This window comes from Entelurus aequoreus, linkage group LG16, assembly GCF_033978785.1.
Source record: "Entelurus aequoreus isolate RoL-2023_Sb linkage group LG16, RoL_Eaeq_v1.1, whole genome shotgun sequence".
Taxonomy (NCBI): Eukaryota; Metazoa; Chordata; class Actinopteri; order Syngnathiformes; family Syngnathidae; genus Entelurus; species Entelurus aequoreus.
In genome coordinates, this window is record NC_084746.1 from 49,939,304 (window position 1) to 49,953,848 (window position 14,545).

A 14,545-nucleotide genomic window follows, 5' to 3' on the forward strand; every position below is an offset into this window, starting at 1 on the left:
AATACCAAAATAAATCTGTGTGGAGCCGCAAAAAATTAAAAGCCTTATAATGAAGGCAACACATGATGTAAGTGTCTGTATTAGCTATATTAGCCTACTATCAAAGGCTGACGCAAATCTTCGTTGACAGAAATGTTGTACTTTAACTTTTATTCTACACATTTTTGCAACATTGAAAAAAAAAAAAGTAAAATGGAGGCTTCTGACAGCATGAGATAACTTCTGGTAATGACTGACTCGGAATGGCCAAAGGTATAGATGTGTGTGTCCAAGTTAAACAAAACTTCTTCTAATGGATTTATTACAATCTTTGCAAGCTGGGTAACGTTTGCTGTGGTCTGGAACAACATGGCACACAAACAACTATGAGAAATGCAGCCAATATTACATACAGATAATGTGTCATGAGACAAAGGACATGAGTAAAGGAAATTAATTGAGCTCAAATATAGCTACAAATGAGGCATAATGATGCAATATGTACACACAGCTCGCCTAAATAGCATGTTAGCATCGATTAGCTTGCGGTCATGGATTGATCAAATATGCCTGATTAGCACTCCAACACAATAACATCAACAAAACACACGTTTGTGCATTCCCGCACAGTATAAAATGTTTGGTGGACAAAATGAGACAAAGGAGGAGTGGCATAAAACACGTCTTTCTGTGGCGGCATCAGAGAAATTTGTACATGTAAACAAACTACGATGAGTTCAAGGATCGCTGAAACTAGTAGGACAAAACGGTGCTGGCCAAATACTCTCATCAGTGAAGCACGTATAACATAAACAGTGGGATTTCTAACAATTAGGAAGGTTTGCGTCATGTTTGTTCTCCTACAGAAAATATATTAAAACGAAAAATTTAGTTTTTTCTTCATCTTTTTCCATTTTCACACATCTCTGAAAGAGGTCCAGGGAGCCACTAGGGCGGCGCTAAAGAGCCGCGGGTTGCTGACCCCTGGGCTAGCTATATGTACATATTGCATCATTATGCCTCATCTGGAGGTATATTTGAGCTCATTTAGTTTCCTTTAAGTCCTCTTAATTCAATTTATATCTCATGACACACTATCTGTATGTAATATGGCTTTTAATTTTTTGCGGCTCCAGACAGATTTGTTTTTGTATTTTTGGTCTGATGGGTGAGGGCGGACATCCGGGCAACTGAGCTACATACGGGTTCTTCGAGCCATAGCAACCAGACTGGCGTTGAAAACAAACCGTTGCCATTACTCTTTAACCTGTCGACCTACGCTGGTTAAACCCGTCATTCTGCCTCCAAAATGCCGAAAAACGGTGTTGTTTTTGGTTGTGCTAACCACAACTGGAAACAGGGAAAACAAAGGTTGTATTTTGTTCTGCCAAAGCGCGATAAAAGCCCACAGAGACGAGACAAATGGCTCGCAGCTTTACACTGGGAAAACGAGGACGGTTCTCACTGGAGTCCCCCAAAGTCCCGGGTCGTGTGTTGGGATCACTTCGTTTCTGGTAAATATAAGGAACAAAAATCCACCTTCTTAACCACAACATGGCTATACGTCCGTGCTAATGTTGTACTTGTTGAATTTGTACCTTATAACGTTCGACAGCTGAAGTTGTTGTTGTACAAAAATAACATGCGGTATATACTATATAGTCTATAGCCTAGCTAGCTATTTTCGAAAACCGGACAACGAGAGGATACCAAAGGCAGCGTTAAGATGGACACCACCGGGAAAACATAAGCCAGGGCAGGGCGGCCAAAGAACACCTGGCGAAGAACAGTTGAAGGGGAGCTGAAAGAGATGAAGCTTACATGGGGCGAGGCACAGAGACGAGCACAGCAGCGAGATGAATGGCGTCGAGTCGTCGAAGCCTTATTTCCCATCCGGGAAGAAGAGGATTAAGTTAAGTAAGTAATATACTATATAGTCTATAGCCTAGCTAGCTATTTTCGAAAACCGGTTTCATTTAAATTTGCACTTAACAGTTGGGTTTTTAAAAACCAATAAACCCTATAACTTTCATGTTGCCATTCAATACATGTAGCCCTCAAATCTCTCAATATTTTATACACTAACACTTGATCTTGTTGTTGATAACTTCCGCGTCTCTTTCTTAGTAGCGCGCAGGCTAAGCTAACTAGCAAGCTAAGCTAAGCCTGAGAAGCTTTAAAGTTCAGAGACGAGTCTGACGCAAATAATACATTTTCGTTTTTTCACACGATATGCGAATAAGTAAAAATGCTTAAATGAAGGATTTAACGCCGACTTCAGAGCCACAACGCTCGTTAAATGCTTTTTCTGTCAATGCTGTGTTCGCTGTGAGCTGCTTTGTTTTCAACGAATTCCCGGTTGCTAGGGGATTGGTAGGCGGAAGTGACGTAGGTCCGCCCTCACCCATATGGCTCTTTCAACATTTTGGGTTGCCGACCCCTGACTTAGCTAATGATGCCAACATGGTCTTCAAGTAAGAGCAACTTGATTAAACTTGCACTTGGTTCGTGCAAGTTTGTAAAAAAAAATTAGGTTTCACAAAATTGACAGTGTCTCACACTTGCACTTAACTTTAAGCAAGTTAGGTTTATTTAAAGTTGAAAAAACCCCAAGACAAATCCACATCACTTCAGCAGATAGCATGTAGCACTGGTATATGCATGCTACTAAAGTGCCAACTACATTTCTAGCTATGGACAGAACTAGATAAATCCTTAAGAATATTCATTTCACAGTCAGACTTTATTTTATGTTAAGTTATTGTTTGCCAAGTTATCATTTACTATTTCCCTTCTATGATACACTTCTGACGTAGCCCACTTCTGGGGTCGTGGACAGTTCCACACACAACGCCCGCCGCCGCTCCGTAGTTAGCTTCAATTGTTAAGCTTCGCCAAGCTGGAAATTATTAACCGTGTATTTACATGTTCATGGTTTAATAGTATTGTTGATCTTCTGTCTATCCTTCCAGTCAGGGTTTTTGTTAATTTTGTTTCTATCTGCATTTGAGCCTGATGCTATCACGTTAGCTCCGTAGCTAAAGTGCGTCAACGATGTATTGTCGTGGAGATAAAAGTCACTGTGAATGTCCATTTCGCGTTCTCGACTCTCATTTTCAAGAGGATATAGTCTCCGAGGTGGTTTAAAATACAAATCCGTGATCCACAATAGAAAAAGGAGAGTGTGTGGAATCCAAGGAGACCTTGTACCTAAGTTATGGTCAGAGCGAAAAAAGATACACCCTGCACTGCCTCTCTAGTCCTTCACTCTAACGTTCCTCATCCACGAATCTTTCATCCTCGCTCAAATTAATGGGGTAATCGTCACTTCCTCGGTCCGAATCTCTCTCGCTCCATTGTAAACAACGGGGAATTGTGAGGAATACTAGCTCCTGTGACGTCACGCTACTTCCGCTACAGGCAGCGACCAAAAGTTGCGAACTTTATCGTCGTCGTTCTCTACTAAATCCTTTCAGCAAAAATATGGCAATATCGCGAAATGATCAAGTATGACACATAGAATGGATCTGCTATTCCCGTTTAAATAAAAAAAAATCATTTCAGTAGGCCTTTAAGACAGACACCCATATTTGAGCATGCTGAATGCAACTGAAATGAACTCTAATTGGGCACCGTGGTGTTGGTCCCCAATGGCAATCAACTGGTGTGTGAGCAGATGAAAATCCCCAATTTGGACATAAGTAAGAACACACACACACACACACACACACACACACACACACACACACACACACACACACACACACACACACACACAGTACAAGATGCACAGTTGAAGTTCCCACACTGGCATGTTTTAACATTTGTATAAAAGCACAAATGTTGTAATGTAAAATAACGCCTCTGAGGGATTGTTGTGCTCACAAGATTATTTGTGTTTGAGGATTTAGGGCTCAGGAGATCATATATTGCACTAAAACATAAAAACCAGTGGTCTCCTGAACATTTGCCATCTGGTGAGTTCACATCAGAATTCAGTAAAAAAAAGTGTATCCCCCCAAAAAGTCAAGAGTTGGGACAAACAACAAAGGCACATAAAAACGCTTTTATCAACTAACTCCCAAAATGTGAGTTCTCTACTAATCAGTGTGTGACTTTTTGTCTAAAATGCAACTAAATGCTGATGAGAACAGGATCAACAGTGTAAACGGCTTCAAACCTAAATGTAGAGTCCATCATCAAGCTGCTTACTGGAAAGATGGCGAGACTCTCGGCGACTTTGTTCACGGTCACTTCCTCTCCTCTCTCGGTCACTTCCTCTCCTCTCTCCTCTCTCTTTGTGCTCCCCCTCCTTCTCTCCCTCAAACTTCTTGCGGGTGCTGTCGATTCGGGTTCCTTGTCTTTCCTCAGCGCTCTCCTCCGCTCTTTGGTGGTGAGTCTTGTGGTTGTCAGATGTCCTCTCCTCCGCGTGCTCCCTCTGGCTGCTTTCGTGGCCCCAGAGCGACTCCCTAAGCGACTCCCTAAGCGACTCCCTAAGCGACTCCCGATGCGACTCCCGATGCGACTCCCTAAGCGACTCCCGATGCGACTCCCTCCTAACCTGGCTTTTCCCCTGCTCTTCCCTGGTCGCCACCTGCTGCTCCGCCCCTCCCCGCTCCGAAGAGTAGCTTCTCTCTTGGCGTGCTCCAGTGTCGTCTCTGCTTCCTGTCATTTCTTTCTTCCAGTCTTTGAGTCCCTTCTCCCAAAACGGCTTCTTTCGACCGTCCTTCGAGTCGCTCTGGTTTTTGGCAGGTCCTGGCTCCGGGTCGGCAGACTCGCTCCCCTGCGTGCCGGTGCTCCCGCTGTCTGCTCGTCCTGCTGCATTCCAAGTCATCCCTCCGTCTTCTCTGCGGCCGCGTTCCTTTTCCGGATTGTTGCTCCTTTTAGAGTCTCCGGTCTTGCTGGGAGGTTCGTCGCTCTCTTTTGTTTTCTCAACAGCCTTTTTACGCAAACTTGTTTCGTCTTTTTCCCGTTTCTCTTTCCCAGCTGCGACTCGGTTCTCGGCCTCTTTGTCCTTCTTCTTGGTCCCCTCCTTCTTCTTCTTTTCTCCTGACTCCTCCTCTTTTTCCTCCTCCTTTTCCCTGATGCTTCGAGTTTCCTCATCTTTAATCCTCTTCTCCTCCTCAATCTTCTTGTCCAGTTTCTTCTCTATAAGGTCCAACTCCTGATCCAGCTCTGTCATCTTATTGGGATCCAACTCTAGGTCGTCATCCACTTCTACCTCCACCTCCTCAATGGCCTCGTACTCCTCCACCTCGATGCCATCCATGGTCTTCTGCAGTTGCGTCTTGACCTTGTTCAGCTCCAGGAGGCCAGCCTGCAGCTCTTTGCACACTTCCCTGATTTTGGTGGCAAATTTGGTTTTGGCACCTTTGTGGAGCTCGTGGGAATCCTTGGCAAGGAAGAAGACGTCGAGCAGCAGGAAGAGCGCCGACATCACCCCCGTGGTGACGCTGACAGCCTGCACGGCCTTGGCAGCGCCACCCGCCGCACCCAAGACCTGCACGGTGCTGATGAGCTTGTCCGTGTTGATCATGAGGGCTTTACCGGCCCGGCCGCCCTCCTTCATCACATGCTTGATGTTGTGGTTCAGTGCCTTCTTAGTGGTGCTCTCGCAGTACTTCTCAAAGTCCCACTCCTGCAGCGTGTCCATGCCCGCCTGCACAAACTCCAAACATTCCCGGATGTCCTTAATTTTCTCCTGGTAGGCCTGGATCATCTTCTCTATCTTCTTGCGGTCCATATTGGAGTGGACCGCGTCCGTGATGTTGGCCGTAGCCGAGGTGATGCTGCCCGCCGTGGCCACGCCGATGCCGACCGCCGTGACGATGATGGAGGCGCCGAAGGTGAACGGCGCCAGGATGAGGCCCGTGATGGTGGCCAGGCTGCCGGCCACGCTGGCCACGCCTCCTCCCACCGCAACTGACACGGTCTTCTTGTGGAATTGGTCAGCGCCGTCGGCCACGGACAAAAGCTCAAGAATGGATTTCTGCAGGGAAGCCCCCCGCTTGTTGAAGAGGTGCACAAACAGACGCGCGCCCATGTAGACGCGGTCAGCTGCCTCCTCCATCGCTCTGCAGGGAGGAAGAGGACGCTCATTGACCACTTCATTAGACACACCTATGCGTCTATCAAGTACAAACCCCGTTTCCATACGAGTTGGGAAATTGTGTTAGATGTAAATATAAACGGAATACAATGATTTGCAAATCCTTTTCACCCCATATTCAGTTGAATGCACTACAAAGACAACATATTTGATGTTTTGATTTGCAAATAATATTTAACTTAGAATTTCATGGCTGCAACACGTGCCAAAGTAGTTGTGAAAGGGCATGTTCACCACTGTGTTACATGGCCTTTCCTTTTAACAACACTCAGTAAAGGTTTGGGAACTGAGGAGACACATTTTTGAAGCTTCTCAGGTGGAATTCTTTCCCATTCTTGCTTGATGTACAGCTTAAGTTGTTCAACAGTCCGGGGGTCTCCCTTGTGCTATTTTAGGCTTCATAATGCGCCACACATTTTCAATGTCTGGACTACAGGCAGGCCAGTCTAGTACCCGCACTCTTTTACTATGAAGCCACGTTGATGTAACACGTGGCTTGGCATTGTCTTGCTGAAATAAGCAGGGGCGTCCATGGTAACGTTGCTTGGATGGCAACATATGTTGCTCCAAAAGCTGTATGTACCTTTCAGCATTAATGGCGCCTTCACAGATGTGTAAGTTACCCATGTCTTGGCCACTAATACACCCCCATACCATCACACATGCTGGCTTTTACACTTTGCGCCTAGAACAATCCGGGTGGTTCTTTTCCTCTTTGGTCCGGAGGACACGACGTCCACAGTTTCCAAAAAAAATTTGAAATGTGGACTCTTCAGACCACAGAACACTTTTCCACTTTGTATCAGTCCATCTTAAGCCGACGGCGTTTCTGGGTGTTGTTGATAAACGGTTTTGGCCTTGCATAGGAGAGTTTTAACTTGCATTTACAGATGTAGCGACCAACTGTAGTTACTGACAGTGGGTTTCTGAAGTGTTCCTGAGCCCATGTGGTGATATCCTTTACACACTGATGTCGCTTGTTGATGCAGTACAGCCTGAGGGATGGAAGGTCACGGGCTTAGCTGCTTACCTGCAGTGATTTCTCCAGATTCTCTGAACCCTTTGATGATATTACGGAGCGTAGATGGTGAAATCCCTAAATTCCTTGCAATAGCTGGTTGAGAAAGGTTTTTCTTAAACTGTTCAACAATTTGCTCAGGCATTTGTTGACAAAGTGGTGACCCTCGCCCCATCCTTGTTTGTGAATGACTGAGCATTTCATGGAAGCTTCTTTTATACTCAATCATGGCACCCACCTGTTCCCAATTAGCCTGCACACCTGTGGGATGTTCCAAATAAGTGTTTGATGAGCATTCCTCAACTTTATCAGTATTTATTGCCACATTTCCCAACTTCTTTGTCACGTGTTGCTGCCATCAAATTGTAAAGTTAATGATTATTTGCAAAAAAAAAAAAAGTTTATGAGTTTGAACATCAAATATGTTGTCTTTGTAGCATATTCAACTGAATATGGGTTGACAATGATTCGCAAATCATTGTATTCCGTTTATATTTACATCTAACACAATTTCCCAACTCATATGGAAACGGGGTTTGCAATCCACGTACATCTGCTCCTCGTCCTCTTGGAAATTGGCTGTCTCGTTCCATGTGGACCAGCCTGGAGGACAGGGAATAGATGTCAGGCGCACCAGACAGAGGTTTTACAATTAAAGCCTGTGATGTCAAACTTCACCTTCAACGTTCTTCCACCAATCCAACAGGCCGTTGCTCTCCTGCAGGGAAAACATGGCAGTCTAAACACACACAGGTATATTGCAATGTGCACACACACACACACACACACACACACACACACACACACACACACACACACACACACACACACACACACACACACACACACACACACACACACACACACACACACACACACACACACACACACACACACACACACACACACACACACACACCCCTGATTCGAGCAGGCTGCCATCAGTCGGGAACGCTGCCATCTCCACCGGCTGGACCTCCACTGTGCTCTCCTAAAGATACATCAAAAGTGGAATAGGATTAAAAAGTACTCTAGAGTGGAACACGTTTATGCCTGACTTGCTTCCACATGAGTGGTTGTCAACAAAAGCGGGACCGACATAAGCAGCTTCAACTTCCATATGTGACCTTTAAAGGGAACCAGTTATGCAAAACCAACTTTTTATACCTAACGGTACCTGTTTTTTGTGTATTTGGGATCTCCGCAAGTCCTGAAAATGTGAAATTAAACCATGGAGACATTTATAAAACTATCTTGCCTTCCTTTATACTTCCTACACTGCAAAAACTGAAATCTAAGTTAGTAAATATCTCAAATAAGGGTGATATTTGCTTATTTTCTGTCTGATAAGATAATTCCCCTCACTAAGCAGATTTTATGGTAGTGTTTTACTTGTTTTAAGGGTTTTGGTCCTAAATTATGTCAGTACAGCTTGTTGCTGAGATGCTATGACCTACACTACCGTTCAAAAGTTTGGGTCACCCAAACAATTTAGTGGAATAGCCTTCATTTCTAAGAACAAGAATAGACTGTCGAGTTTCAGATGAAAGTTCTCTTTTTCTGGCCATTTTGAGCGTTTAATTGACCCCACAAATGTGATGCTCCAGAAACTCAAGCTGCTCAAAGGCAGGTCAGTTTTGTAGCTTCTGTAACGAGCTAAACTGTTTTCAGATGTGTGAACATGGTTGCACAAGGGTTTTCTAATCCTCAATTAGCCTTCTGAGCCAATGAGCAAACACATTGTACCATTAGAACACTGGAGTGATAGTTGCTGGAAATGGGCCTCTATACACCTATGTAGATATTGCAGCAAAAACCAGACATTTGCAGCTAGAATAGTCATTTACCACATTAGCAATGTATAGAGTGTATTTCTTTCAAGTTAAGACTAGTTTAAAGTTATCTTCATTGAAAAGTACAGTGCTTTTCCTTCAAAAATAAGGACATTTCAATGTGACCCCAAACTTTTGAATGGTAGTGTATATTGAGTAAAACATGCTTGAAACTAGAATATCAACTGTTGCAAAGCTGTGTCATCAACACTCACAAGTATAAAACTACTTTTTTAAAGTAATAATTTCTTATTTCAAGCATGAAAAAAAAAAATCATGATTCCGAGCGCATACCATTATGTCAAGATAATGGCACTAGCATTTACTTAATTTAAGAACATTTTTCAACATATTGAGCAAAAAGGTCCCTTTTTTTTCTTCTACCAAGAAAAGTGCACTTGTTATTAGTGAGAATATACTTATTTTAAGGTATTTTTGGGTTCAATGAGGTTAGCTAATTTGACTTGTTTTGGAAAGTCTTGACAAGCCGAATTTTCTTGTTCTATTGGCAGATAATTTTGCTTAGTTCAAATAAAATACCCCTCATTTTTGTATTTTTTTTCTTGTTTTTGAACACCGACTTTTTGCGGTGTACAAACAAACCATTTAAATTCGGCCACATTGTGACGTTTTTCTCAAGTGTGACGTGAGCGGATATCTCTACATATGGTAGAGATTTATCCGAAGAGCTTTGCGCGAGTCCGCTGTTGTGGTCCGATGCTGTAGTCAATAAGTTCCATCTTTTTATCTGTCCTCCTGTAGCGGGGCTCGTACATGCACATGCATCCTCCACTGTGGCCATTTCTAATTCAAAGTAGCGTATATTTCTAACTTGTATCTGTCAGTACTCTCAATATGGAAACTCTAAAAACTATAAAATGGATGGCGGGGAGAAGACGCTGTCAAACCGGAGTCACGTAAATAAGACATACTTGCCAACACTCCCGATTTTCCCAGCTCGTGGTGCCCAGGACGAGACTTAAAACCAGGGGAGACAGGTCTGTTCTGTCTTGTTTGTTGAATTTATTAATAATATATGTAAAACCAGTGTTTAAGTTCACTTTGGAATTCAACAGTGAGGTGCACTTCCTCCTTTAGACAGCAGGAGGCAGCATTGCCTAGTTTACAGTAATGTCCATGATAGCAGGGCACAACAAGGAGTTCCTCTCAAGTAGACTTTAAGCTAGTTCAGTGACGATCGCAAACGTTTTCATCTGCTCGAATCTCATGCCAAACAAAGTATCATCGGTATGTATTGTTGAGTAGTATGCTAATATTTGATTGAGTTGTATTATTTGTTGGTTGTGATGTAATTTGGGACGTTTTATGGCCAAAAGTCAGTCATGCTAATTTTCGGAATTCATACAGTGAAGTGAATGTTAGCATAGTAAGCTAGTTTGCTATAAAGCACTTATATTACATATTTTGTGGCATTTATTTGTCCATTTAAGTTCAATACACAGCATAATGCACGTTTTATCGTAATGGGATTGTGTGTGTGTAATAAGGCTGTGTGTGCATGTCTGTAATGTAAGCATCCTTTCTGCTTGTATGCTTTCAGTTTTACCCTTTTTAGGGTCGATAAACCTGGGGACAAGAAGACGTTTTTCAGAGTGTTTGATCAAGAAAAGGTGTTAGGGTAAAGCCAAGATATTTCTACATATCGAGGGCGGCACAGTGAAACGATGTTGTGGTCGGCCCTAAGCTCTGGAACACTCTGCCCCTCCATGTTCAAACTGCTTCCACAGTGGAGTGTTTTAAGTCTCGTCTTAAGACCCACTTTTATTCTTTGGCTTTTAACACTACGTGAGTTGTGTGGTCTTCTGTCCTCTGTTGTCCTCTGTGTTTTTTTTAAATACATTTTGATTTCTATTTTACTGTTGAAATCGTTTTTTTAATCATTTATTTTTTATATTGGTTTTCTATTCATTTATTTGTTGTTTTTATTCAGTCATTGGTGGAGCATAATATTGTTTTTAACATGGCTGTGCAGCACTTTGGAAACATTCTTGTTGTGTAAATGTGCTATATAAATAAAGTGGATTGGATTGGGAGACTCCCGAATTTCAATACCCCTCCCAAAAATCTCCCGGGGCAACCATTCTCCCGAATTTCTCCCAATTTCCACACGGACAACAATATTGGGGGCGTTGCCTTTAGCGTCCTCTACAACCTGTCGTCACGTCCGCTTTTCCTCCATACAAACAGCGTGCCGGCCCACTCACATAATATATGCTGCTTTTACACACACATAAGTGAATGCAAGGCATACTTGATCAACAGCCATACAGGTCACACTGAGGGTGTCCGGATAAACAACTTTAACACTGTTACGAATATGCGCCACACTGTGAACCCACACCAAACAAGAATGACAAACACATTTCGGGAGAACATCCGCACTGTAACACAACATAAACACAACAGAACAAATACCCAGAACCCCTTGCAGCACTAACTCTTCCGGGACGCTACAATATACACCCCCCGCTACCACCAAACCCCGCCCCCTCCCAAACCCCCCCCCCACCCCCCAGCTCCCAAAGTAGTATATTGTGAATAAATTGAGAACAGGAAGTGAACAAAAGTTTTAGCAACTGTTATGTAAAAGAAAAGGGGTAGGATTAAATCAGCTCTGCTTCTTCCTACTCCTTTTCGAACATGTTGAAAAGAGAAACTGGAAATTATGTGATGTATCATGTTGTATGCTTGCATGTTCGAAATAAACTCAAACTCAAATTCGGAGGTCTCAAAGTTGGCAAGTATGAAATAAGACCACCTACAAAAAGGCACATCCTGAAGAGACGATAAGACTGAGGTTCGAAAAAGTTAAGTTAAAGTACCAATGATTGTGGTGAAATTTGTCCTCTGCATTTGACCCATCCCCTTGATCACCCCCTAGGAGGTGAGGGGAGCAGTGGGCAGCAGCGTTGCCGCGCCCGGGAATCATTTTTGGTGTTTTAACCCCCAACCCTTGATGCTGAGTGCCAAGCAGGGAGGTAATGGGTCCCATTTTTATAGTCTTTGGTATGACTCGGCCGGGGTTTGAACTCACAACCTACCCATCTCAGGGCGGACAATCTAACCACTAGGCAACTGTGTAGGTCTGTAAAACATAATCTATGCAACATTTCAACCAAAGAACCACCATTACATGTTATGTAGACCAGTGTTTTTCAACCACTGTGCCGCGGCACACCAGTGTGCCGTGAGATACAGTCTGGTGTGCCGTGGGAGATTATCTAATTTCACCTATTTGGGTTAAAAACCAGTATTTATAGTCTACAAATGATGTGTTGTTGTTGAGTGTCGGTGCTGTCTAGAGCTCGGCAGAGTAACCGTGTAATACTCTTCCATCTCAGTAGGTGGCAGCCGGTGGCTAATTGCTTTGTAAATGCAGGTAAAAAGGAGTGTGATGCTAAAACCAAAAGTAAACAAAAGGTAAGTGCCCCTAACAAAAGGCATTGAAGCTTAGGGAAGGCTACGCAGAACAAAATTAAAATTGAACTGGCTACAAAGTAAACAAAAACAGGATGCTGGACGACAGCAAAGACTTACTGCGGAGCAAAGACGGCGTCCACAATGTACGTCCGAACATGACATGACAATCAACAATGTCCCCACAAAGAAGGATAAAAACAACTGAAATATTCTTGATTGCTAAAACAAAGTAGATGCGGGAAATATCGCTCAAAGGAAGACATGAAACTGCTACAGGAAAATACCAAAAAAAAAGAGAAAAAGCCACCAAAATAGGAGCGCAAGACAAGAACTAAAACACTACACACAGGAAAACAGCAAAACAGTCAAAATTAAAGCTGCAAGCAGCATTGGACGGGTCCGCTTTTTGGCAGGTGCTAGTCCTAGGTGTCCCAATACTTTTGTCCAGTGGTAGTCCTGAGTGAGACCTACATAGAGGTTTTGTTTCGTGTCTCTACGATATTCGTACTGGGAGTTAGAGGAAGTTGTGTCTGAGTTCACATTGTCATTATAGGCTATTGTGTGTATTGAGGACAAAGAAAGGAGTAATCACATTTTCGTTGTCATTTTTGGCACCGGAGCAGCATCAGTGCTGCGGGTCTTTGAAGGCTCGTAAAATCAAAACGGTAGCACTAATCACAACTCTTTCGTCAACTTTTAATCAGAAGGGTTCAATCTCTCTCCTGTAGATGATGTTGATGTATGATGATGCTGATGTACGATGTATGATGTATGATGATGATGATGTATGATGTACATCATGATGTACGATGTATGATGTATGATGATGATGATGTATGATGTACATCATGATGTACGATGTATGATGTATGATGATGATGATGTATGATGTACATCATGATGTACGATGTATGATGTATGATGATGATGATGTATGATGTACGATGATATCAAAGATGATGTTGATGTAGATGTTGAAGCCGAAACGACAAACGGGCTCAGAGGAGATAACGTTTGATGTTTGGTGACCGGTTGTAACAAAAATTTTGTTTTGAAGGAGGAATAGCTAACTTCCTGTTGATTTTCGCTGAAAGATGTCAATCTATGAAATGTAGGTCTAGGCGAGACCTACATAGAGGTATTTGTTTCATGTCTCTAAGACGTTCCTACCGGAAGTTATAAGCAGTTTTGTCTGAGTTTTCCTCTAAAAAGCAGTTTTTTCTCTGTTTTATTAAAAAATTGCTCTAGAGCACAATTTTGAGTTTCGGGGTTCGGTTATTTTTTGAGATCGCAATTTCTAGCAGTCCCGATGTGTGTGAGAAGTTTGGTGAGTTTTGAAGTATTTTAAGGGGGTCAAATTACAGCTCAAGGAGGCAAAAACGAGTTTTTTTAGTACAAATTTGTCTTGAAGGGGAAATTGCCAACTTCCTGTTGGTTTTTGCCCGAGGATGTAAAATTATGAAATGTAGGTCTAAGTCTGACCTACATAGTGGGAGTTACAGGCAATTTGTTTTTATTTTTTCTTAGGGGGCGCTAGAGCGCAATTTTTATTTTTGGGGTTTGGTTTTGTTATTAACTTGCAATTTTCGCAGGTCCTGATTTGTGTGTCAAATTTGGTGAGTTTTGGAGCATGTTAAGTGGGTCAAATTGCTGCTCGAAGAGGCGGCCGGTAGAAGAATAATAATTAAAGCTGCAAGCAGCGTTGGTCGGGTCCGCATTTTGGCAGGTGCTAGTCCTAATTAGATGGCAATTTCCGCCAGTCCTGATGTGTGTAAAAAGTTTGGTGAGTTTTGAAGTATTTTAAGGGGGTCAAATTACAGCGCAAAGAGGCACAAATGAGTGTTTTTATTAAACTTTTGTTTTGAAGGGGTGATTGCCAACTTCCTGTTGATTTTTGCTGAAGGATGTCAGTGTATGAAATGTAGCTCTAAGTCAGACCTACATAGAGGTTTTTGTTGCATGTCTCTACAATATTCGTACTGGGAGTTAGAGGAAGTTGTGTCTGTGTTTTTTTCCTAGGTGCTGCGGCACAGTGGTTGTTTTCTTTGAAGGCTCGTAAAATCAAAACCGTAGCACTTATTACAACGCTTTTGCCAACTTTTAATCAGAAGGTTTCAATCTCTCTTCTGTAGAAGTTTGAAGCCGAAACGACAAACGCGCTCGGAG

The 14,545-nt window shown here is 42.8% G+C and overlaps 1 protein-coding gene across 1 annotated transcript in view; it reads right to left on the reverse strand.

Moving 5' to 3' along the window:
- Positions 1–2,416: 2,416 nt before the first annotated feature.
- The window catches only part of LOC133631138 (uncharacterized), a 31,025-nt gene continuing 18,896 nt past the window's right edge, over positions 2,417–14,545 (reverse strand). The window contains exons 23-26 of the mRNA XM_062023228.1: positions 8,026–8,097; positions 7,785–7,824; positions 7,658–7,709; positions 2,417–6,053 (exon numbers count right to left, since the gene is read on the reverse strand). Coding sequence (XP_061879212.1) covers positions 4,160–6,053; positions 7,658–7,709; positions 7,785–7,824; positions 8,026–8,097 — 2,058 coding nt within the window. The 3' untranslated portion in view covers positions 2,417–4,159. The remainder of the gene's footprint in view (positions 6,054–7,657; positions 7,710–7,784; positions 7,825–8,025; positions 8,098–14,545) is intronic.